The sequence below is a fragment of the Marmota monax genome, unplaced genomic scaffold (genome assembly GCF_021218885.2).
Source record: "Marmota monax isolate L192 unplaced genomic scaffold, Marmota_monax_Labrador192_F-V1.1 WCK01_AAM20220418_F8-fsc00006, whole genome shotgun sequence".
NCBI classification, from domain to species: domain Eukaryota; kingdom Metazoa; phylum Chordata; class Mammalia; order Rodentia; family Sciuridae; genus Marmota; species Marmota monax.
In genome coordinates this window covers 13184042-13209169 of record NW_026693712.1, presented here as the reverse complement: position 1 = coordinate 13209169, position 25128 = coordinate 13184042, and the positions used below count along the sequence as shown (strand labels likewise).

At 40.1% G+C, this 25128-nt stretch overlaps 1 protein-coding gene across 1 annotated transcript in view; it reads left to right on the top strand.

Moving 5' to 3' along the window:
* Sh3rf2 (SH3 domain containing ring finger 2) overlaps nt 1–25128 on the top strand; it is a 130749-nt gene that overhangs the window by 40725 nt on the left and 64896 nt on the right. The window contains exons 3-5 of the mRNA XM_046460228.2: nt 12213–12482; nt 15685–15780; nt 22322–22645. Of these exons, the coding sequence (XP_046316184.1) occupies nt 12213–12482; nt 15685–15780; nt 22322–22645 (690 nt within the window). The remainder of the gene's footprint in view (nt 1–12212; nt 12483–15684; nt 15781–22321; nt 22646–25128) is intronic.

The following is a 25128-nucleotide window of genomic DNA, read 5'->3' as shown; positions in this document are numbered from 1 at the left end:
GTGTTTCCAACAAGGGGTATGCCAACCTTTTCCCTTTCGTCTCACAAATTATAGTGCAAAATAAGTGATAATATGCACACACACACACACACACACACACAGCTTGCAAGGTTGAAGACTAATTAAGAAGGAAAAATTGAAATCAAGATGGAGCTTTTTAACACCAGAGGACAAGCCCAGCTACATTCACTCTCCTTCTCAAAGTCATTTCTCCCAAACATCTGTAAGTATTTAAGGTCCCTCCATTTCTCACAAGGTGCTGGAGGCACCTTGACCTCACTGGCAATTTAAGGAAGACCCCATACAGAAAAGTAGAGAGAAAAACACAATGACCCACCTTCTACCCACGACTCAAGTTCACACTATCCACATTTTGCAAATGTGGTTTCATCTCATCTGTTACCTTTATTTTGGAAGTTTTGTTGTTGTTGTTATTGTTGTTTTGGTACCAGGGATTGAACCCAGGGGCTCTTAACCACTGAGCCACATCCACAGCCCCTTTTATTTTATTTGTTTGTTTGTTTGTTTATTTATTTATTTATTTATTTTTGTGGCAGAGTCTTTCTAAGTTGCTCAGGGCCCTGCTGAGTTGTGAAGCTAGCTTTGAACTTGCAATCCTCCTGCCTCAGCCTCCTGAGTCTCTGGAATAAAGGCATGTGCCACTGCACCCAGCTATTTGGGGAGTATTTTAAAGATGCTCCTGGAGCTTTCATCATTCACCTTAAAAAAAAAACTGTTATCTTTAGAGTTGCAAGAAGTAGTAAAAACCACCTTTGCATGGTGCTTGACGAAATTGAGGCCCAGAGAAGTCCCACCCCTCACTGGAAGACATATACAGTGCTGAAGTGTGGACCACATCTAGGAGCCACCTCCAGCCCCCAGGTTAGGGACCCATTGTAAGAAACATCCTGCTGTTTGTCCAGGCCACATTGTCACGAGTCATCCCTCCTCCAGTTCCAGAACACCCCACATGAAGATAGAAGAGGAGAAACAACTCAGAGGAGAAAGCTAGAATAGAACATCTGAATTTTTTTTTTCCTTAGCCAGTGGAGTAGTGGTGGGAGGGTTGATGTCTCATTTTTCTTCACTCTGCATGATGAATTTGGCTCAGTTTCTTAAACCATATGGAAAAAGACACATGCACCACACACCATACCTAAAGCTCACTCAGAGATAATGAATGGAAGGGAGTAAAATCACCTCCCAGGCAGAGTGAGATAGCACTTTTCCTTGTCCTTCAGGCTCCCACCTGCATCCTGCCCTTCTCCACAGGTCCCTATGCCCTCCTGGAGGAAAAGGTGGTAGAAGACATGCTTTGGTTCCCTGGGCAGTTCACTGTGTCCCACTGAACACCTCCAGGACTTGGCACCCAGCTAATTCAAAAGCTATCCCAAGCAATTTATGGAGAACCAGCTTGTGTTTGGAGCCAGGGATGGAACTATGGACGTGGGGTATCACCCTCCTGTGGTGGGAAAGTGGGATCACCCCAAAGCAATGTTGGAGAAACGTCTGAAGGGAGAACAGGAAAGTATGAAGTCCTGGAAAGTCACTGGCAATGATGAGAGGCACTTGCTCTCCCCACACGGGGTGAGCTCCCGATTCCTTTGCCTTTTTTCCTGCTGCAGAACCCCCCGGAACTCAGGAAGTAGGCAGGGTCTTGAGGGAAGAGGTTGGCATATCCTGAGTGTTTGGAAGAGAAAGGAAGGAATGCCAGGTCCATGCACTCAAGTGTCTCTAGTTAGGTAAAGAAGGAAAAGGAGGCCTGAGATGGCTCAGCCCTCGGAGGAGGGCTATGATAAGGCAAAAACTAAGGGGAGAGAATCAGAGACACAGCAAAAGCCACAGAACAGCAGAGAATTATAGATACGCACATGGGGCAGAAATAAGAAGCTTCCACATATTAGCTCCCTTTCTGTCCCTCAGTGTCTCTTTTTCTCCTCATTCTTTTCTTCTGGTACATTTACTCCAACTCACAATGATATCCCTATTTGTGTATTATAAGATTGATCTTTGTTTCTCCAACTAAGATTGTGACCTCCTTGTATAATACCTGGCACGGCTGACACTCAAAAATACTTGCAGAAAAAAAAAATACTTGTGGAAAGAAAAACAATGAATCAATGACAAGTAGAGCTGGGGACGTCAGGACCGAAGGTGTAACAGCAGGCCCGCGACTCCGCTCTTTTCCTCTGGGCAAAACCTCTAAGTGTCCTTATTTATTGAGCATTTATTATTTGCCAGACATTCTACTAATTGCTCTACATGATTTATCTCATTAGTACTCTCAACAAACTCAAGAGGAAGTGTTTCATAGTTAATGATTCACTGGAAGGGCTCACAGAATTCAGTGAAGCTGGTATATTCATGCTTATGATTTATTGCAGATAAAGGGTACAGATTAAAGTCAGCAATGGAAAAAGGCACACAAGGCAGAATCCAAGGCAGACAATGAACAGAGCTTCCAGTCGTCCCTTCCCAATGGAGTCATGCAGACTCCGGCAATGCTCCATGACAACATGCATGAAGGGTTGCCCACCAGGGAAACTCACCTGAGACTTGTTGTCTGGGAGTTTTTAAAGCTGCCATGACTGACCGTCCATGTGGATGCCCTTAGTCTCCAGCCCTTCCAGGGGTCAAGCTTCCACTGCTTGTTCCTAAGCTCCCACCATAAATCACATAAATCATCACCTAATGTGACCCAAGGTCCCCAGGTAGACAAAGTCTTCTAGATTAGCCACAATAGTCTAAGGGCTTAGAGATCAACTCCTAGGGCGAGAGCCAAACCTTTGGCTGGAATGTGCAAGGTTTGGATAACCCAGACTTGCTGAGTTGTGCTGAGCACAGGGAAGGGTTACTATTAGCCCCAATTTGTGGATGATGTAATCTAAGGCTCAGGAAAGCTTTGATTTGGCCAGTTATAAAAGCCAGAATGCAAACAAACCAATATCTTACTTGATCCAAACATAGGTTTGTAACTATTGCACCTAGTACCTCCCCTACACAAGTAAAATGCTCTACAATGAAGAGAAATTTACAGAGAGCATCTCATAAGCCTGTTCTCACATTGGATGCTCAGTCTCAGATTTCCCTGTGGGAAGATCCCAGCACAGCGAGCTTTCTGGTGATCCTCAATGCCCAAGCAGCAGATGGTCCTTGCCAAGGCCAGCTGGATCTATTCCTCCCTATTGAGTGAACTTTGGGGGGTTTGGAGGTGTCTCCCCACTTACTAGAGTAGGGCCAACCAGCACTTCCTAATATTAACATCATTGTCCCCAACAAATCTGCTCCAAGAGGATTATTCCCCTGAGGGAGAGAGGGAAAGAGGGAAGTGGATGGCTCAGCTGGTTAAACAGCAAGTTAGGCTCCAGGACAATTGTTGAGCCCTTGCCTCACCCACAGGGTGGAATCATAGGGAAAGTCACATATGCCTTACCCCACATTCCCAAGGTGTGTTCTGCTGATCCTGCAAAGTGGTCCAGATGCAAATACACAAATCACATTAGCAGAACAAGCTTCTTTTGTTGTTGTTGTTATTTGTTTGGGGGATGGGGGGGTGGAGGGGTTTTTGTTTGTTTGTTTGTTTGGTACCAGGGGTTGAAACTAGGGGTGCTTAACCACTGAGCCACATCCCGTTTTTTATATTATTTTATTTTTGAGACAGGGTCTCACTAAATTGCTTAGGACCTTGCTAAATTGCTAAGGCTGGCTTTGAGCTCTCAATCCTCCTGCCTCAGCCACTGAGATTACAGACATGTGCCACCATGCCGAGTTTAACAGATCACACTTCTGAGAGACTTATCAGCAAAGAAATCTATGTGACTTGGTTTTCCTTTATGTTCCCTGAATTTATTTGAGTATAAAGTGCTATTTGTATACATGTATGACACCAAATTATTAACTTTGGAGATGTGGAAAATATAACAATTCCTTCCTATTTCCCAGCTCATGCCAATTAATCTTGTTTTCAGATAATTGTCACCACTTATGTTTATTAATCTTTCATACATCGTTTTCCTCCAAGAACAGCAATTCCTGAATGTTTCTTGATTAATTATCCAATTCATTCATTTATCAGGCATTTATTGAACACCTACTTCTGTCCATGGCTCAGAGAGAGAGAGAAATAGAAGTGCTTCAGACTCAAAACCTGAATTTCCTAGGAGCAGAGAGTTCCTGTAGCCTGGTGAATGAAAACTTGAGCCAAAGGCCAGGAGGGCTTTTTCTTGGCTCCATTCTCCAGTGATGGGCAATCTTATGACCAGCTCAAGGAGATAAGCAGTTCACCAGGATGTTGATATTGGTCCCACCTGATGCCAGAAGTAGAGAGGACCAAGTCAACCTTTCTGAACTAGAGAAGTGTCCCCAGAAAATGGTCAAGAGCTGTTAACACATTAGCAGGTCAAGTTCTTATACATGCTCTGCTTTTTCTCTTGTATGAGTCTCTGGGGTGATTCTGCTCCCCTTGAGCTCTTTTTCTTACCTTGTTAACTATTCATACCCCCTTGCATTTTTTTTTTAATTGGAAATAAGCTCAGGGCTCACTGGCAGCCGAACTACCTACTACTACTGAATTCTGCTGTTTGGATATTTTATTATTATGGGGTTTTGGGTTTTTTTCTGGGTTTTGGATATTTATTAATTTGGAAATGTACAGACTTTTTTTCTGTTTGCTTTTGGATTTGTTTTTTTAGTGACTTCAACAACAACATTTATTTTATGCTTACCCTGCACGTCCTCCTTGGGTTGGCAGAGTAGCCCCACACCCTGCACAGCTGCAGACCCAGCTAGAAGGGCCTGTATCCCCTGGAACGCCTTTGTCACCTCTGTAGGAGGAAGAGAATAGGAGGCTCCTCCTGGAAGGGACACCCTCCACTTCTGCTCCCATTTTGTTAGCCAGAGTGGACATGTGGCCATGCCTGACTCCCAGACAGGCCCTTCCTTGTTGTTGGTTAAAAGCTGGGATGTTAGCGTCCTCTCCCTCCTGAGCACTTCCTGGGACGAGGTCTGCCTTTGCTGTCAAGGACTGGGAGGAGAGAGAGGAATCAAAAATCATGTGGTTGTGGCTTCAAGACTTGAGGCTTGCCTGAGAGGGAAAACAAACACAATAAAACAAGACTGGCAATGTCCCCCATTTCCTCTATCCCTTCAAGGAAGAATTGTTCCATCTTCAGTGTCAGAAGGTAAATACAGTAGTTCAAGCAATAAATTGTGGCTATGACCTCATTTAACTCTGTGTCCTTCAGGTAGTGCTGGACCTGGGGGCTCAAATTTTATTGTCAAGGCTCTAGCTATTGAGTTACCTATTGCTTTGATTTGGATGTCCCCACCAAAACTCAGGTTGAAATTTCATTCATATGGTGATGTATTAAGAGGTGGTAACAGACGGGATGTTTAAGAGGTGATTGGGTCATGAGGGCTCTGCCCTCCTGGATGGATCAATGGATTGTAGATTAATGGGTCATTGTGGGGTGGCTTTGTTATAAAAGTGAGCTGTCTGTGGCTTGTCTTGCCGTGTAAATGCCCTCAGCCATATCATTACCCAGCAAGAAGGGCCTCAGCAGATGTCAAGCAGATGCCAATGCCATGCACTTGGACTTCCAGATCCACAAGCTAAATAAATTACTTTATAAATTACACAGTCTGAGATGCTCATGCAGGGACCCTGACCCGGAAACAGATTTAGAGTTCACAGGTGGAAGAAGATGCAAAACACATTTAGGACAGCAGACATGCTTTATTCAATGGTGGCTGCAACCATCAGCCAGCCCCCAGCTTCAGCCACACCCACCCACCCCCACCAAGCCATTTTGCCCCTCCCCTTAGCCCATTTCCATAGGCCCTTTCTATATGCAGATCAATCAAATAAGACTCACTGCCAACAGGTTACCTAAGAGGGGCCTATGCTCACAAGTTAATGTTTATGAACTGGAGTCCATACACTGAATCACAGTGTTTCTGGCCTTGACTGACTGTACCACAGTCTGTTCTAAGTCCTGGCTTACGCACTGAAGACATCACACAGCCCACCAGATCTCAGCCAGGGAACCTCACTACAGCCATTTTTTTGGCCTGCCCCAACAGGGGTATTCAGTTCAAGCAACAGAAAACAGATGAAGACACAATTTTTCTCACTATATCTCTAGTTCTGCTGCCTTCCATAGCTTCTTTCGGGGAGGTATGGCTACTGGTTGAGAAACATCCCCAGGATTATGGTCCAGTATTGGATTTGTACTATATTACCCTGGTACTCCAAGGCCCAGAGACTTAAGGTTCATGATCCAAGAGTAAGAATTGCTTCTTCTCAGTATCTATCAAATCTCAAAGAAAAGACTAGTTGCCCCTGAATGGCTCATGTGTCTGTTCTGTACCAATCACTATGCTGGGAATATTTGGGTCCTCTAACTGGCTGGCCTGGGTCGCACAGTCCTGTAAGTGATATCATCAGAGTGACTGACATGTCTGTCACAAGATGAAAAGAGAACAGGCACTTTCTCAGAAGGGGTTTCTTGGTAAAGCAACAACATAATTTTACTACCAAGATTTCTGCATATCCTGGTCTCTTATTTCTGGGTTCTTTGCATTATCCCTCCATTAAAACTATATCCTTTGTAGTTTCCAGACCCTACTGAAAAGACAAATGAATAGACAAATAACAGAAGAATTGAAGTCCTAAGTTTTGGGCATCTAAAAAAAAAATTAGCTTCCATTTGGATTATGTGCCATTATGAAAAATACCAGGAAAATTTGGGGTAAAAATGGGAGTTCATAACCCACTTGAATCTAATGTATGAAATATGATATGTCAAGAGCTATGTAATGTTTTGAACAACCAATAAAAATAAATAAATAAGCAAAAAAAAAAAATACCAGGAAAAAGAGTTTGGGAATGACCTGATTGTGAGACTCCACACCATCGTACCCCCCTGTCTCCTCACTCCTGCACCTGTAGCGACAGAAAACATTTATGAGTCATAAAAGTTGCGACCAACAACAGAACGGGTAATAGCTGATGTGGAACTTGACATCATTTTCCCTGGAGAGAACAGTGGAGGACGGGAGAGAATCAACCAGCTCAGCCTCTTCAAGTGCTCAACTTTGATGTGAGGGCTCTGGAGTTCAATCACTCATGCTAATGCAGCCAGCAGCAAGCAAATTGCATTCACACTCTATTCAGATTTTGATTACAAAACAGACCAAAGTGAGTTTTATGATGGAAAAACATACTAGGTGATTTCAGCTGGATGAGAGACCATGAGTGTGATAGAAGCAGCAGGGCGTGGAGGTCAGATGCACCTGATTCCATCTTGGGTCTGCCACACATTGGCTATATGACCTTGCCTGGTGGCACTTACCATCTCAGAACTTCTGTCTCCTAATCAGCAAAATAGGCTACTACCACCCCCTTCAGAGGGTTCTGAGGTCACATGAATGAGATATTAGATGAAAGCGCAGAGTGTAATAATGTAAAAAAAGTTTCCCTGGCCTGGCAGAACCCCGGTGAAAGTTAATTTTCTCCACTCGTCAGAGTCACTCTCTCGGGCTCCCTCCCTCTCTCCCTCTCTCTCACCTTCCCCCACTCCCTCTCTCTCTCTCCATCTCTTCCTGCCTCCCTCCACCCTTGTTTACTCCACCCCTGTTGTTTTCTATGAACACAGAACTGAGAATACCAGGGGAGAGATCATCCAAAATGAAGAGAAAGAAGATGAAGAAGGTCTTCATGGTTAAAGACAGATTTACAATTTACTTCCACAATACTAATCTGTGTTGAGGGGAGATGGACAAAAGATGGGGTAGAGATGAAGAATGTCAATGAGGCCTATCTCAAGGCGTCAATGTTTAGGCATCTTCGAAGGCATTGAAGCACTTCACATAATTCAGGTTTAATATACTCTCTCAGCACTTGAAATGTATTCCAGAAAGGTGAAGAAGAAAGCATGTTGGCAATTTACAAAGTTTGCTTCAAAACTGCACTGCCCCCATTAGAGCTAGAACCAGTAACTTGAACCAGTAGCAGCAAACTTGGGTGGTAGGCTCCTCGGTTTATGCCTAAAGGACTTAAATCAGAATACTATAATAAAGCAGCCTTATCAAGTTTATAGCAGCTCAATTCACAATAGCCAAGCTATGAACCAAACTAGGTACACTTCAACAGATGAATGGATAAAGAAAATGTGAGATATATATATATAGATATATAGATATATAATGGAATATTACTTAGTCATAAAGAAGAATTGAATTATGACATTTGCTGGCAAGTGGATGAAACTAGAGACCATCATGCTAAGTGAAATAAACCAATCCCAAAAAATGAATGCCAAATATTCTCTCTGACATGCAAATAATAACCCATAACAAGGGAAGGTGGGAAGGGGAAGAATAGAAGTTCATTGGATTAGACAAAGGAGAATTAAGGGAAGGGAGGATGGATGGGAACAGGAAAGACAGTAGAATGAATAAGACATAACTTTCTTATGTTCATCTATGAATACACAACGAATGTAACTCCACATCATGTACAACCACAACAATGAGATCCTAATTAGAATAGGTTATATCCATGTATGTGGAATATGTCAAAATATACTCTACTGTCATGTATATCTAAGAAGAACAAATAAAAAAATAAATTAAGGAAAAAAACAAGTGGTAGGGATGTTTAACAAAAATGCAGCTACTTAAACTACTCCAAGAGATTCTGATCAAGTAGTTCAAGGATGAGGTCTGGTATCTGTATTTTTATCATCTCCCAGGATTCTGTAAATGTAAACCACAGACTTCATTTTGAGAAACACAAGTTTAGTGGTTACAAGCTTGGGCTTGAGGATAATCCTAAATCCACCCCCTTCTAGCTTTATGAATTTCAGCAACTTTTAATTTTTCTGATCTGCATTTTTCTAGTCTTTTTTTTTTGTAGTTGTTGTTGTTATTTTTATTTTTTTAAATCAAAAATAACACACAGTTCAAAATTTTTTGTAAGAATTAAATAAAATATATTGTAGAGTGTTTAACACAGGAAAAAATATTCAATAAACACTAACTAGTGATATTATCATTTTCATGCAAAGCCAAAAGTCTTGAATTCTTTTTTCTTTATCTTTTCATCCTTATTTTCTTTTCTTTTATGAATCCAAAAGACAATACATTTAGCGCAATGGAAGTTTATGCAGCTTTCAGACAAAGTCTAAAGTGAAGTAGTCCAAGATGGGTATAAGCAGCTCTGCAAGCCAGAGCCCTTCCTTCCCTGTTTAGGAGTGGCCCTCAAGATGGCAGCCAGAGCCCCAGGAACCATGCCTCACTTCACATAGGAGGACGGAGGAAAAGAAAGAGAATATCAGTCTCCCTCAGTAAGGACATTTCCTAAAGATGGTTTACATTCCGTTGGCCAGAACTTAGCTACCACACAGGCTGAAAAATGTGACAGTATTCCAGGTAATCATGCACCCAGAAAAAAAAAATGTGTCTTGTATTACATTGAAAAACTGGCAAGAAGGCATATGGAAGGAATGTGGTTTCCCATGCACCCAGCTTAAGAGTCCAGCAGATTTGAGTTGTTCCCAGAATCCTCTGCTTTCATGGTGCTTGGACCATCTTCCTCAAGGAGAGGAGTCACATGGTTTCCTTAGCCTACTCAACTGGCTTATTTGCATCCTAAATTCCTTCATCTTTCACTCCTCACTCCCAGCTTCATTCATTTTCTACCGGTTTTATCAAATTTTAATAAGCAAGACAATTTTTTCATTGTAGAAAAATTTTTAAAAAAACACAGCTAAACACTCAGAAAAAAAATTAGTATTCAAAAATCTGACAACTTGGAAATATGTAACATGTTCGTGTACAGACATCTACCATTTTCCCTAGCATTTTACCTAATACATATATAATGATAACCTAGTCTACATGATGGTTTTTAAGTTCTATTCCACTTACCAGATTACAGATCAACATTAGCAATTTTAGTAACTGCAGAGTGATTCATTGTATGAGTATATTTTGGTTTATACAACGATACTCCTGCTCACAGCCATAACACCGTTAAGCCCTCAGGTACAAACATCTTGCTAACGTTTCCTCCAGTTTCCCCAGGATGAGCTGAGTTCCAGTGGTTTTCTAATTTCTAGGCTTTCCTCACTGCATCCACAGCTCCACCATCCCATCAGCAAAGCAAGATTCAGTCTGATCTCTATCCTAAAGCTATCCAGAATTCCCTTTCCAAAGGAACATGTAGAATCAGAAGATCCTTGATGACCTGAACTAATGCCTCTCTGCACCCCGTAACATGGCAGGACTGCCACAGCGAGAAGGGACTGCTTAATCCCACTGCTCCAAGAAGCACGAACAAAATATGGTCCCACATGCTGCAAATTGGTGCAGCCAATATGGAAAGCAGTATGGAGATTTCTTGGATAATTGGGAATGGAACCACCATTTGACCTAGCTGTCCCTCTCCTTAGTCTATACCCAAAAGACTTAAAAACAGCATACTACAGGGACACAGCCACATCAATGTTTATAGCAGCACAATTCACAATAGCTAAACTGTGGAACCAACCTAGATGCCCTTCCATATGTGAATGGATAAAAAAAAAAAACAAGTGGCATATATACACAATGGAATATTACTCAGCAATAAAAGAGAATAAAATCATGGCATTTTCAGGTAAATGGATGGAGTTAGAGAAGATAATGCTTAGTGAAGTTAGCCAATCCCAAAAAAACAAATGCTGAATGTTTTCTTTGATACAAGGAGGCTGACTCATAGTGGGATAGGGTGAGGGAGCATGGGAGGAATAGACGAACTCTACATAGGGCAGAGGGGTAGGAGGGGAAAGGAGGGGGCTTGGGGTAATTAATGATGGTTGAATGTGATGATCATTATTATCCAAAGTACATGTATGAAGACATGAATTAAATATAATATTGAGTATACAACACAATTGAATATACACAAATTGAATACACTATGTATACAACCAGAGATATGAAAAATTGTGCTCTATATATGTAATAAGAATTATAATGCATTCTGCTGTTATACATAAATTTTAAAAAAGAATGCAAATAAAAAATATATAGTCCCACATGACAGAAAGGATTAGGATTAAACCTAAATTGTTAGAACTTTCAATTTGCCAAACTGACTCCAAGCAAGATCAGAGTGAGGCTAATTCTGTGTAGGGAAAGTAGTTTCAATTGGGGAAAAAAAATTGACTTAATTAATTATTTAGACAGGAAACTGATTTGACAAATGATGATTCACAAGTTGATTTTTAAAAAAATCTGATGATTGATTTCTGACTAATTATTTCTTTGTCTTGGTTGAGCTTCCTAATGATCCAAACACTCACAAGGTTTGCAATTCCTACAGAAGGTTGAAGATGAATGATGTTGCAATTGCTCTCAGAGCGAGCTTTCTATTTCCAGGTGGTTTTCATCTCAATTTTCTTCCCATCAATACTGAGGAACAGGTAGAACTGATAACATTGGTCCTCCATTTTAAATGATGGTAATAAATATCGTATACCATTTTTAATACACTTTTTTTAGATGGCAATGATCTTTATTTTATTTATATGAGGTGCTGAGGATTGAACCCAGTGCCTCTCACATGCTAGGCAAGTGCTCTACCACTGAGCTACAACCCCAGCCCATTATACCATTTTTTGAGCATATATTATGTGATAGGAAAGATATTAAGTCCATTATGGGTATGTTTTATTCCTCACACCAACCTTAATAAGATAGGCATTCTATTAATACCCCATTTTTTTTTATAAATGAATACACTTTTAAAAGAGTTAATAGCCATAATCACACAAGGGGAAAGAGGTGGAGCCAGAATTCAAAATCAGTATAGACCCATAAAGAGTCCCTGACTGACTCACTCAAGTTCACAAAGTTTGTGAGTGAAACCCCCAACATTGTTCCTGAAATAGAATCAGGTGGCCCAAGTTCAGATCCTATGTCTGCCATTTCCTGGCTGTGCCACCTTCACAAGTTACTAAATCACTCTGTGTCTCAGTCACCACCCTATCTGATAAATAGGGATGATGAGTATCTATCTTAAAGGGCTACCTAGATTAAGTGAGACAACACACACACACACACACACACAATTAGCACATAGAATATGCTTCCTTAAAGTTATTCATATTATATTCTGTCCCACCAGCCTCTAAGCTACGTACCTGTTATTTTCTGTGCCACTGCAGGTGCCTCGAGCCAAGGCCTTATGCAACTACAGAGGGCTTAATCCTGGTGACCTGAGGTTCAACAAGGGTGACATCATTCTTCTCCGGAAACAGCTTGATGAGAACTGGTACCATGGGGAGGTCAATGGCATCAGTGGGATCTTCCCAGTCAGCTCCGTGGAAGTCATCAAGCAGCTGCCCCTGCCGCCCCCTCTCTGCAGGGCCCTCTACAACTTTGACCTGCGAGACAAGGATAAGAGTGAGAACCAGGATTGCCTGACTTTCCTCAAGGTAAGACTCTGCTGGCCACCACGGTCTTTGAGGACCCATAGAGACTATTGTAGAATCCAGAGCTGTTTGCTTAATATTTGCTGGTTTCTAAAAAAATATGTTTATTTTATATATGAATATACATGTAAGTGTATGTAACATACCTGTGCAAATATATGCATGTATATATGTACAATAAGTGTGTATGTATAAATCAAACTGCATGGAAGTGAAATCTCTAGAGAAATCTACTAATAAGTGTTCAATAAAAAATTTTAAGCCTTTTTCTATTGCAAATATAAAAATAAGTATTCACACATTGATTCATTCTGAAATCACTTTAGAGCACTTATTCTTTGGAGGCACTGGGAATGAAGCATGAAAAAGTTGCATTTTCTACCTTCATGGCAGAGTAATAGGAGAATTATGTGAACAAAAAATTAGTTTGATCATGTGCTGTATGAAACTACAGCCCTACCTCTTTATTATGTATCCATAGTGGTATTCTTGCCGATGACCAAGTTATGGTCACCTAATTCCCCTTATCTACAACCTTCTATTTGGTTGTAAACATAATATTGAAAACACTCTGAGCACACACAGTAACATAATCATACCTTTATACATAAGTAACCTCTTACAAGATATGTTTTGCAAGCACATGAACTACCCTAAGATATTTTGGCCTCTTTTTTTCATTGTACGCTTCCCCACCATTTACAAATAATGACAGTTGTACTAAATCTAGACCACTTCAACTCTCTGTGTTCAGTGTTTGTTATTCCATAGATATACAAATTCTCATGGAAACCAAAGTAGGAGTTATTTTCACTCTTTTCTATTTATAAAAAGATCAATAAAGGTAAAAGAAGGAGTGCTGCTACCATAGCTCAAGAAGTCTTTGTTTTGTAAAATATCTGCATTTCAGTTCTACCATATATGAGGGACTTAACAGTCCCTCTAGATAACCTCACTGTCCTCCATATTTAGAGATAGTGATCTTTGTTTTTTTCTTGGAATCTCAGAAAGAGACTCCTAAGGCAGGTCATTCTACAGGCCAAACTGCTAAATTGACACTTAGACTGTAGTTGGAGGAAGGGCAGCTCAATTCCATGAACACTTATTGAGTATTTACTTTGTGTTAGACATGATTAAATACTGAGCTCTGGGGACACAGAGGAAAACATGAGCTGGAAGCACTACCTGCTTCCCTGACCCTCTCCAGAAATTTACTTCACACTCTCACTCATGCCGTTTACTTCACACTCTCACTCATGCCTTGAGCCCATTTATGTACCAAGTCAGCCATTGGGGAAAAAGTAATCAGTCAGCGTCCCTACCTTCCTGGGGCTGTGTCTAATGCAAGAAACAGACTTGTGGAAAATTTTGACCCAGGAGTCCAGAGAGAGCATTTGGTCCATTCTGGAGGAGTGCGGAATGCTAAGGCTCCACTAGGAAGTCCTAAACTCAGCATGTCCAAATTAAACTCAAGATCCTTGGGGCTGGGGTTATGGCTCAGTGGTAGAGTGCTTGCCTAGCATGTGTGAGGCACTGGGTTCAATTCTCAGCACCAGATATAAATAAATAAATTCATAAAATTCCATCAATAACTAATAAAAATTTTTCAAAAAAAATTCTTCCTCCAATGATGCTCTCTCCTTCATGCTTTTTCTGTAAGTTAATTGTATTTTCAGACACACATTCATGTACTCATCCATGCTTGTATATATTCTAGAAATATCTATTGGATACCTATTGCATGGGAGATACCACATTAGGTGCTGAGAATGACAGGAATGAAAAAAAACAGACACAGGCCTTGCACTCATGAACTTTATATTCTGTTAGGATGGTCGGGCATTAAACAAATCATAACTTGAAATGTGTAATCAAAAATTGTAAAAAGGTCAAAGAATGCTAAAAAAAAAAGCGGGAGAGTATAATTTGGTAGTGAATTTTAGATTTGGATTGATTTAAGTTGCTTAGGAGCATAAAGCAGCTCAGACAGCCCAGACGGTATATTCTTTTTTCTTTTTTTCTTTTTGGTACAAGAGATTGAACCCAGAGGTGCTTAACCATTAAGCCACATCCCTTTTCTTTTTTCTTTTTTCTTCTTCTTTTTTTTTTTTTTTTTTTGCAACAAAGTCTTGCTAAGTTGCTTATGGTCTCCCTTATTTGCTGAGACTGGCCTTGAATTTGCAATCCTCTTGCCTCAGCCTCCTGAGTCACTGGGATTACAGGCATGCAACACTGTACCCAGCCCAGACAGTATATTCTTTAGTAGATGAATATACAGGCTTAGATTGCTGAACATGTATGAATATGTAAAGAGGTTCCTGATATAGTATTAAGTTCAAAAAAATCATTGTGTCCTGTATAAAGTACAAGAATATGCAAAATGAATTTACAGTACTAGAAATCAGAATAGTGGGTACTTTGGGCTCAAGAGTAGGAAAGGGCACAAAAGAGCCTTCAGGGTGCTGTTTCTAGATCTTGAGTTGAATGGGGCAGGGAGTTCATGGCCATAGTTAAATGTAGAAATTCTTCCATATTTTCATCTAAAATTTTGTCCTTTTTTAAACACATGTACCTATATTTTTGAAAAAGTTTTTCTAAATCAATATGTTTATAGGTACATAAGTTTTCATCTTGATACAAAAAGAATCTGGAAAAAAATGTATTAACCAACTGTTAGCAATTGTTGTATCTTTGTGGTAGAAATTTTTTCCTTATTAGATTTATCTGTATTTTCAAATATTTCTATAAATTTACAAATAATCTTTTGTAGTAAGAAACATTTGAATAAAAAATGCTTTATGTTTGGTAAATTAAAATGAATAGGTTTTGAAAGTCTTCAAAATAGGAATGAAATTCATTCTTCTTTTGCCAAACTAAAAGCATGTCTCCCTATGAACTTCCATCTTGATCTCCAGATTAATTTAAATGACAAGTCTGGATTCTGCTGGTGATTGAAATTATAAGAATTTCCAAGTTTTCCTATTAGATTCCATTGATCTTCCAAATTATTTCTACCCCCTCTTGTAGTCTTGGTGACCTCAGTATTGCCCTTTATGGGGAAGTTGTATTTTAACAGGTAGATTTCCTAGATAAATCATGCAAGAGCTACATTGCTGTACCTCATCTGAGACTCCAAACTCATCAGCAAAAGCTCTACAGCCTGAAACCTGAGAGCAAATGCTGACTGCAAGACTTTCTCTTTCAGGATGATGTCATCACTGTGCTCAGCCGAGTGGATGAGAACTGGGCAGAAGGCAAGTTAGGAGACAAAGTAGGCATCTTTCCCATCTTGTTTGTGGAGGTATGTGAGTATAAAGTCTATACCTGATTCGAGCTTACTCAGAAATATACATGTGCCCCCAGTGATGCCTGAGACGAACACTTACTTGACAGGAGGTGTATTTCAGAAGTAACTATAGTTTCTTTAAAAGATACCCAACTCTGGCCGTAGTGGGAAGAAATGCACCTTTTCTATTCTGCTGCCAAGAATGTAAATTGGTGAAATCTCTCATATCCAAACTCTAATAAATTCATACCAAGAACCTTAAAATATACACCTCCGTTGAGTCAGCAGTTCTACATCTGAGATCTGATTGTCATGAAATATTTATATAAGTATGCAAACACATATGTACAAAAGATACAGAAATGTTCATCATAGCATTGTATATAATGGTGAAAAAACAAATAATCTAAATATCCACTGATGAGGATTTAATGTTTAAAATTATAGTGATAGATATGTATATGCCTATTAAAAACAATGGTGGGGGATAATATTTAAAATCAAGGAGTATTTGATATTATAGAAAAATTCATGATTTATTGTTGAGTTAAAAAAATATTTTAATGAGTGCAGAGTTTTAGATTCACCAGATGAAAAACTTCTGGAGATTTGATTTATAACTCTGTGAATATACGTAATACTACTAAACTGTACACTTTAAGATAGTTAAGATAGTAAATTTTTATATGTGTTTTGTACCACAATAAAAAAGCTACGTGAAACTAGCTTTATAAATATATATGTGCATATAAATAGAAAAGGAACTAGAAAGACACGTACCAAAATATTAACAGTAACAATAAGTAGATGGTGAAATTCAGGATGATTTTCATTTTCTTCTGTCAGTTTGTATTTTCTAAATCCTGTGAAATGAGCATAAGTGTATTACTTCTGTGGGATTTTTTAAGCTCATTTATTTTTAAAAAATCAGGAAACATGCTAGGCCATCTATCTATTCCTCCAGAATAATAATATAACCCGTAGTCCCTGACCCCACTAGCCATGAGCCTCACCCTGGCTTGAAGCAAGTCACTACAAATTTAAGAGAGATTTCATTGTTTAGCCATTTATTGGGCGCTTACTCTGCAGAAGCATGAAAAATGAGTTTTGGAGAGCTATGAAAGAAATTAAAGGTGTGGTCTCCCCTTCTAGAAGGATGGGATGAAAACAGAACAGAGGCATAGTTTGGCAAAAGAGACCAATTCCTCCACTCATAAAAACCAAAGCAGTTGTGAGTGGATGGGTGCCCAGAGCTCCGGCTGGCTCTCCAGGTTCTCTGTACCTCTACTCCATCAGTGTTGAAGGAATGGACAATTAGAGGGACAGATGGGAAAGGGCCCAGAAAAGTTGTTCTTTTTACTGTCTCTGTCAAAAGATAATCTCATTTCTGATGCTCTTTTCTCTTGCTGGGACCCCTGCAGGCACATCCATCCAGTACTTTCCACCTGTTCACTCATTTTATAAAGGCTCGGTTAGAAATCCACATTCTCATGAAATTTCAGCAATTAGTTGAACACAATGGTTTCTTTCCTTTCTGAACACCTGGCAGGTGTGTTGGTTGTACTTCACAAGCTAGCATAACAAACAGAACGGAATTCTGTAAAAAAAAAAATGATAATAATAAATAAATAAATAAAAATCAGCTTGCTGAGCATGTGAAAAACCTTGGATCCAATTCCCACTGAGAAAAAGGAATGAAGGAAAGAAGGATGGAGGGAGGAAGGGTGGGAGAAAGAAAAAAGTATATTGCTTAACAAATCCATGAATGAAAAACTATTTGAAGGTGGCCAGAAAAAAAAAATTAGAGGACAAACCATCCAGTATGACCCTGTCCTAAAAACATTCAATCATTCAACTAATTTTTCAGTGGGAGCCTGCTATGTCAGGTCCTGTGCTAAGTTCTAAAGACACAGATAGATATGGGTCCCTACATTTGGAGATTACAGAGTTGGATGTTCAGGTAACTACAAGTGTGCTAATGATGTGAAGGGTGAAGCAGGAGGAAATATGATGGGTTATCTTCTGGGGTGGGAAGATAATCAAGTGGTTGCTCTAACTTACCTTGGCTAGGGGATAACAAGCCAAGATCTGACAGATGATTGGAATTACATAAGTTAAGTATAGAGGGAAGAGCATTGGGGGAAATGGAGATATCTTATGCAAGAGTCCCATAACACAAGGAAATGTAGTGTGTCTAAGGGACCAAAAGAATGTCAGAGCTGGAACTTAGAGAGAGTGACAGAATAACAAAAATTGAAGCCATAGAAGTAAATGGGAGGCAGGTCACTGATGGCTTTGTAAACCATGTTATATAGTCAGAAGGGTCTAGGTGATGCTGCTGTAATAAATAGCACTGAAGTCTCCAACTTAACAAAGAAAATGTTATTTCTCACCTATGATGTTTATCAAAGGATGGTGAGAATTTCTGCTCACATAGTCACTCAGGAACCCAGACTAATAAGGCTAGGTCATCTTATAACTGTACTATCTGGAACATGTGGATTTCCTCATTTCCACAGGAAGAAAAGAGTGAGTTGTGTACCAGCAATTAAATGCCTCAGCTCAGAAGTGACACTTCCTACTCCCACACATAGCCCATTGCCCTGAACTAGTCATGTAGGTCCACTCGACTGCAAAATAGGTGAGAAGTATGGGGGAACACATGGAATACTTGGGTGAATATCCTCTGTGCCATATCATAAGAAGTTTGGATTTGACCCAGAGGTCAAAAAAGCCTTGAAAGGTTTTAAGTGAGGTAGTGATTTCCTCAGAAATCACTTGTTTCTTAATGGCTGTTCTGACTGCAGTGAGAAGAATATTTTGAAAAGGAGGGAGAAATAAAACAAAGAAACCCTTTAGGAGGCTATTGCATGGCTCAGTTAGCAGATGATTGTGGCTTAGACTAGTGGAGAGGAAACAAGTGAACACATTCAAGGGCCTCTTAGCAGACTGAACTCTAGAGATATGGGGATCAAAGAAGTGGAGGACAGGAGAGAGGAAGTGGTCAAGAGGTACCTCGCTTTCTGATTTGTGTGCCTAAGTCAGTGGTGGAGCCATTTGCTGGGTCAAGTAACCTTTGCTGAATAGAAACAATAATGATGACTGGGAGACAATGGTTAACTCTCCATAGACAGAGATCAGCTGTGATTAGTACCCAGCTGGACACGTACAAAGTGTGGAAATTCTTGCATGATCTCTTGCATTCATAGTGGGAAGGCACCACTGATTTTATTACCCATTTCTGAAACCCCCTTTTCCCAAAACTTTTACATTTAATGATTATTCATTGGGTACTCTCCCTACCACTTTACCTCTAAAATTAGTGATTACAAGAACCCTCCAAATTATCATCAAACTAGCCATTGCTTCATTTGTTCTCCTAATTGCTAGGATGGGAAAAGATAATCAAGTGGTTGCTCTAATCTGGGAACCTGCTTTTCAAAAATTACTTGAAATCTAAATGGAGGTTTTTAAAGCAGTACTTCAATTTTGACTCCAGTAATTTCATTAAGACTAGCACTTGCTGAGAACTCTTTAAATAAGCTCTGAATTACCAGGGTTTTGCAAAGCAATCGGAAGGAAGAAAGGCTTTCTTATGTGGGTGATGCATTTTTTTGACATCAACAGGATTTTTCCTGTTAGTGTGTCATTTGATTTATTGAATTGCACCTGCATAAAAGGTGGTAAAGCAAACACTGAGCTTATGCCATTCTTGTCAGGACTTCTCCAACGGGGCCTGCCTGGGTTATTCGAACCTTGCTCAGCTCAGTGAACCTCAAGGATATTGTTTCAAATGAGTGGGTGCAAATCTAAGAGACCTGCAACCCTTCCCCAGCTGAGCTATTAATCACACAGGCAAAGGAAAGGGCTGATGCAGAGACTCCTGGGACTCTTTGTCAATATTGTGATAGAAAAGCCAATGGTGGTACTCACCTGGGGGCAGAGCAATGAGGTCAAAGCAGAAAAAAAATGACTAATTATAGTTGTGGATGGCTGCAAAGAACATTACTTATTTAATTCAAAGAGTATTCATTGACCTTTTACTGGGTGAAGCATGGAGGGGCAGGTGCTCTGGGGATAAGGCATTGTCCCTAGTCCAGGCTGCCATCAGAGCCTGCCTGAATAATTTCAGTAACTTTGAATTTGTTTTTTTACTTCTGTTCTGGAACTTCTTAATAATAACCATAATGAACTTTTTGTTTATTTTATTTACATAAAGTTTGCTCTCTCTTCTTGGTGTCCAATTCTATAAGTTTTGATAAATGCATATACTTGCATAACCATATCACAAATCAAGGTACAGAATAGTTCCAACACTTCCCCCAAGAACCCCTCATGCTGAAATTCCTTGCCCGGCTTTCAACACCTGGCAACCTCTAATCTGTTTTCTGTTCCTATATTTTTCTTTTTCCATAATGTCATATAAAATGAATCATAAGGAATATAACTTTTTGAGTCTGGCTTCCATCACTGCATAAAGCATTTGAGATTCATATGTTGTTTCACATATCAATAACTCATGCTTTTTTGCCGAGTAATATTCCATTGTATGGATGTATCAGTGCTGGTTTATATCAATTGTTAAAAGACCCTGGGGTTGTTTCCCATGTTGACAGTTATGATTAAAGCTGCTTAATCCTGCATGCTTGAGAAAAGAGGATGGTAAATTAGAGGCCAGCCTGGGCTATATAAGGAGAACCCATCTCAAAAAAAAAAAGTTGCTATAAATATTTCCATACAGATTTTGAGTGAGCATAAATTTTTATTTCTCTTGAGTGATTACTTAAGAGTGACATTGCTGGGTCACATGCTAAGTATGTGTTTAACTATAAGAAAATGCCAAACTGTAACATGAGCTTCTGAAAACATAAATCAGATCATGTCGCTTCTCTATATAAATCCTGCCAAAGGCTTCCTATTACACTTAACATAAAATTGGAGCCTCAGAGGCGCTCAGTGATCTGGCCCCCGCCTCCCTCTATGACCCACTCTTTACCGCCTCCTCAGCTACTCCATTCCATCCTTCTGTCTCTTTCTCGTCTTTTCCTCAAACAGGCCAAGCTCCTTCCCTCTTTAGAACTTTCCCACTAGCTTATAATACTTCCACCTGGAATGTTCTTACCCCCATTTTCACATCATGTTATCTCAGCTTTAAAGTCACCTTCCCAGAGAGTCTCCTTTGACTTCCCAGCCTACCACAGACACTTCCCTCAAATCTGCTCTTGTCTTGTTTAGTCGTCTACATGCTGGCTGTGTCATGGATGTCACTCTCTCTAGACCTCAGCTTTCTTATCTTTAAAGTGGACATCATCTCCCCCCTACTTGAGTTTTTCACAGTAGTCAAGCTTCTCAAGGTGAAAATTATGTCTCTCTTTAAATTTTTCCCTCCAAGCTATTTAATCCTCTACGAATTGTCTTTTAAAAACTTCTTAAGTAGAAAATTTTCATCTTACCCCTGTAGTTGAGTTTCTAAATTAGAATGATACATGTGGATTTAGAAAACAACTGCTGGCAATTATAATAAAGGGGATTTAAGTAATTATCCTAAAATTTCAGTTAATAAATATGAACCTTGTCTTGTCAACCTGTTTCACATTTCCCAAGGAAATAAACCCACAAGCGTTCTCAGTGAGTTGAGTACTCAAAAGATATTTGTGAGAATTGACCAATAGGGTAGAGAAGGCAGAGGGTAATTCAGTGGTGTGCTGGAACTGGCTGGTACTAGAGCAAAAAAAACAAACAATCAAAACAAACAAAGTAGGTTATTACATTTTCAGGAATTTTGTTAGTCAACTGGCAGGTTGGTAAAGAGATCATGGCTTTTCCTTTTTTTTTTTTTTTTTTTAATGTGAGGTGAGTCACCAGCACACTGCTGACTGCAAGGTATAGAACAAGAGAGAAAGTGAAGAGATGAGAGTATTTCAAGGAAGTCGTAAAAGACAATCAGCATAGAAATCAGGATCTCAAAATCATTTGCCTTCTGGTTCAAACATTTGTTAAATGTATGAGTTTGAGCAACTTTACTCACCCACAAATACTCACTATATAGTCATTCTGGGATACAGGACAGAATAATATATATAAGGTCCTTGTCCTGGAAGGCTCACAGGCCAGTGGAGAAAGGCAAGTCAACAATTTCAGTATGGAATGAAAAACTCCCTGATGGGAAGCACAGTGGCTGCTGGAGCCCTGAGAAGGCTGAGCAGCCCACCCTGGGGGCCTGGGGGTGGGATTCGGAGATGACTAAGGCAGGCAGAATCCAGGAGGTAAAAAAGGCTGAATGCAACTGGGAGAAATGGGTAAAGGAAGAGTACTCCAGATGGGGAAAGAGTATCGCGGGTCACTTTTAAACCTTTGGACCACAGTAAAAATACCTACTTTGCAGGAGAGCTGTGAGATAATAGCACATTGATAAAAGGTGAGAGCTGTGAAGGAACAGCCCTCTGAACCAGTGACCAAGGTGGCACCTAGCCAGGCATCAGACTAGCTTAGATGGGACTTCACTACCACAGAGATCAGAAAAATTAATTTCTCACGGGACCTTCTGTCTTTTCAGCCAAACTTCACCGCAAGACAACTTCTAGAGAAGAACAAAGGGCGCCCATCATCCCGCACAAAAAACCTGTCCCTGGTGAACTCATCTTCCAGAGGCAAAGCGACCAACATGCCCACCCTCCGCAGGGTCCCAGGATCCAGGAGGAAGGCACCAGGACAGTTTTCCATCACAACAGCCCTGAACACCCTCAACCGGATGGTCCACTCTCCTTCAGGGCGCCATATGGTGGAGATCAGCACTCCAGTGCTGATAAGCTCCAGCAACCCCTCTGTGATCACCCAGCACATGGAGAAGGTGGACTTCCCTCCCAGCTCTGCAGCACAGGTAGGAAGAGATCCCTGGGAAGAAGGGAAACTTGGAGGTAGACAAGGGATCCACCCTAGGTCACAAGTGATATTTGATGCTTAGTCCTTGCAAAGCATCCATAACCCATGAATATTAACTAACGTAATAAGTATTACATATCGGAACTGTGTATGTGATCTCATTTCATCCTTGAATAGCCTGTGATTTAAGTAGTAGTATTATTATCCCCATTTTAAAGACGAGGAAACTGAGGCACAGAGAGCTTAAACTACTTTTCTATCCCATGCTAAGTGCGATCCCATGACTCCTGTCCCTTTGAGAACTTCTCCCCAAGGAGATGATGGCTCCCATTTTCCGGAGATGATTTTGTCTTATGTCAGACTCACTGTCCCATCCTCGAGCAAAATATTAGGAATCACAAAGAAAAAATGCAAATATCTACACATGACTGAGTGTTCTCAGGACTGACCACATAAGTTTGTGGGACCCAATCCCAAATGAAAATTCAAGTCCGTTGCTCAAAATTTATTAACAATTTCAAGATGGCAAGAGCAGATCACAAGTGATAGCCCTGAATGTCTACATGGGTCACATACACATGAAGCCGGCTTGGGTGATTTCATAAGGCGCACCTAATGAAATAATGCATGTAAAGTACTTGGCACAGTGATTCCTGGCACATACCAAGCTCCCAGTAAGCATGAGCTCCTAATACTATTTCTATTGTTTAATCCTGGTCACTAAGTAGCCCACTGAAGAGAGATAAGTCAAGGTGCATTGTGGCAATCCAGAAGCTGAAGTACTTCTAACAGAATGTGGCTATTTAGGTTGAAGGGCACTTTAAAAGATGAAGGAGCAGAGGTATGAAGCAAAGTAATTAAGAAGAACTGCATGATGGGTGTTCAGCCGAAAACACTCCTTGGAACCACACAGGTGGCAACTTGAAAGGACAAACCACAACTTGCTCTGATATATTTTTTTAAGAAGCTGTAAATCTTGTTTTTAAACATGAATTTCTACCTTGGGATTAGATGGCTTAATTGGACTCTAATCCCTTTTTAACAAGACAAGGAGGAAGAAGAAAGTCAAGGGCTCCTCAAAGACCTGTGTGCTGGTCTGAGAGGAAAACAATCACGTCCTACACCACTCTGTATCTTCTACCACTGTCTGGGTTGCTAAGAGGCTGGCTGCTTGTGGGATTCTCCCCACCACCTGTGCTACACACATGTGCATCCACATGTTCTCCTCCGTGTACATCCTCTTTGCATCAAAAGTCTTTAAGAACTTCTTACACATGCATTCCAAACACTGTTTTACTAGTACATACATGCTTTGTGCTCAAAGTTCTTCTTCCACCTCTCTCTCTCCCTCTCTCTCTCAAATAAGGGCCTAATGACTCATAATTAAGCCAAAGAGTCACAGAATATTTTGAAACCATTCTTTATATAGAGACATAGATATATAAAGTACAGCCCACACTCGATAGAAGTAAGTTAGCTCACTCAGCTGTGAGTTGGCTGAAAAAGATGTAGGCAAGAGTCATTTTCCCTGTGCCTTTTAAATTCTTTTTATAATTTTGAATCTTTTTTTATGTTAGTGCTTTATAGTTATACCTGGTGGGGCTCATTTTGACATATTCATGGCTGCATATAACATTTTTTCTCCATTTCAATCCCCAGTATTTCCCTCACCTCCTTCCTCACCTTGGTCCCCTTCTTCTACTCTATTGGTCTTCTTTCCATTTATTTTTTTAGTTGGTACATTATAGTTATGTATAATGAATTAGAATGCATATTCATACATGCACATAGCATAATTTGGTCAACTTCCTCCCTTAGTTCTTCTCCTTTCCCTCCCTCCTTCTTAGTCCTCCACTTCTACTTTATTGATCTCTTTTCTATTTTAACAAGATTGCCTTTTTTTTTAATTCCTTTTTTCTCTCTAGCTTCTGAATATGAGAGAAAACATTCCACCCTTGACTTACTTAGTCTGGCTTATTTTACTTAGCATGATATTCTCCAGTTCTATCCATTTGCCAGCAAATGGAACAATTTCATCTTCTTTATGGCTGAGTAGAACTCTGTTCTGGTTATATATACAGCATTTTCTTTATCCATTCATCAACTGATGGACACTTGGGCTGGTTCTATGACTTGGCTATTATGTGCTGCTATAAACATTGGTATGCACATATCTTTATAGCATGCTGATTTTAGGTCTTTTGGATAAACAACAAGGAGTGAGATATCAAGGTCATGTTGTGGTACCATTCCTACAACCTTGAGGAATCTCCAACCTTCTTTCCAAAGTGATTGTATTAATTTACAATCCCACCAACAATTTATTAGTATACCTTTTCCCCCACATCCTCACCAGCAATTATCATTATTTGTATTCTTAGTAATGGCCATTCTAACTAGGGGAAGATATTCCTGGACATTTACTTTATCTACAGAGAGGCTGAACCAGAGTGGGAGAATCCCAGTAGCATTCAAAACAAG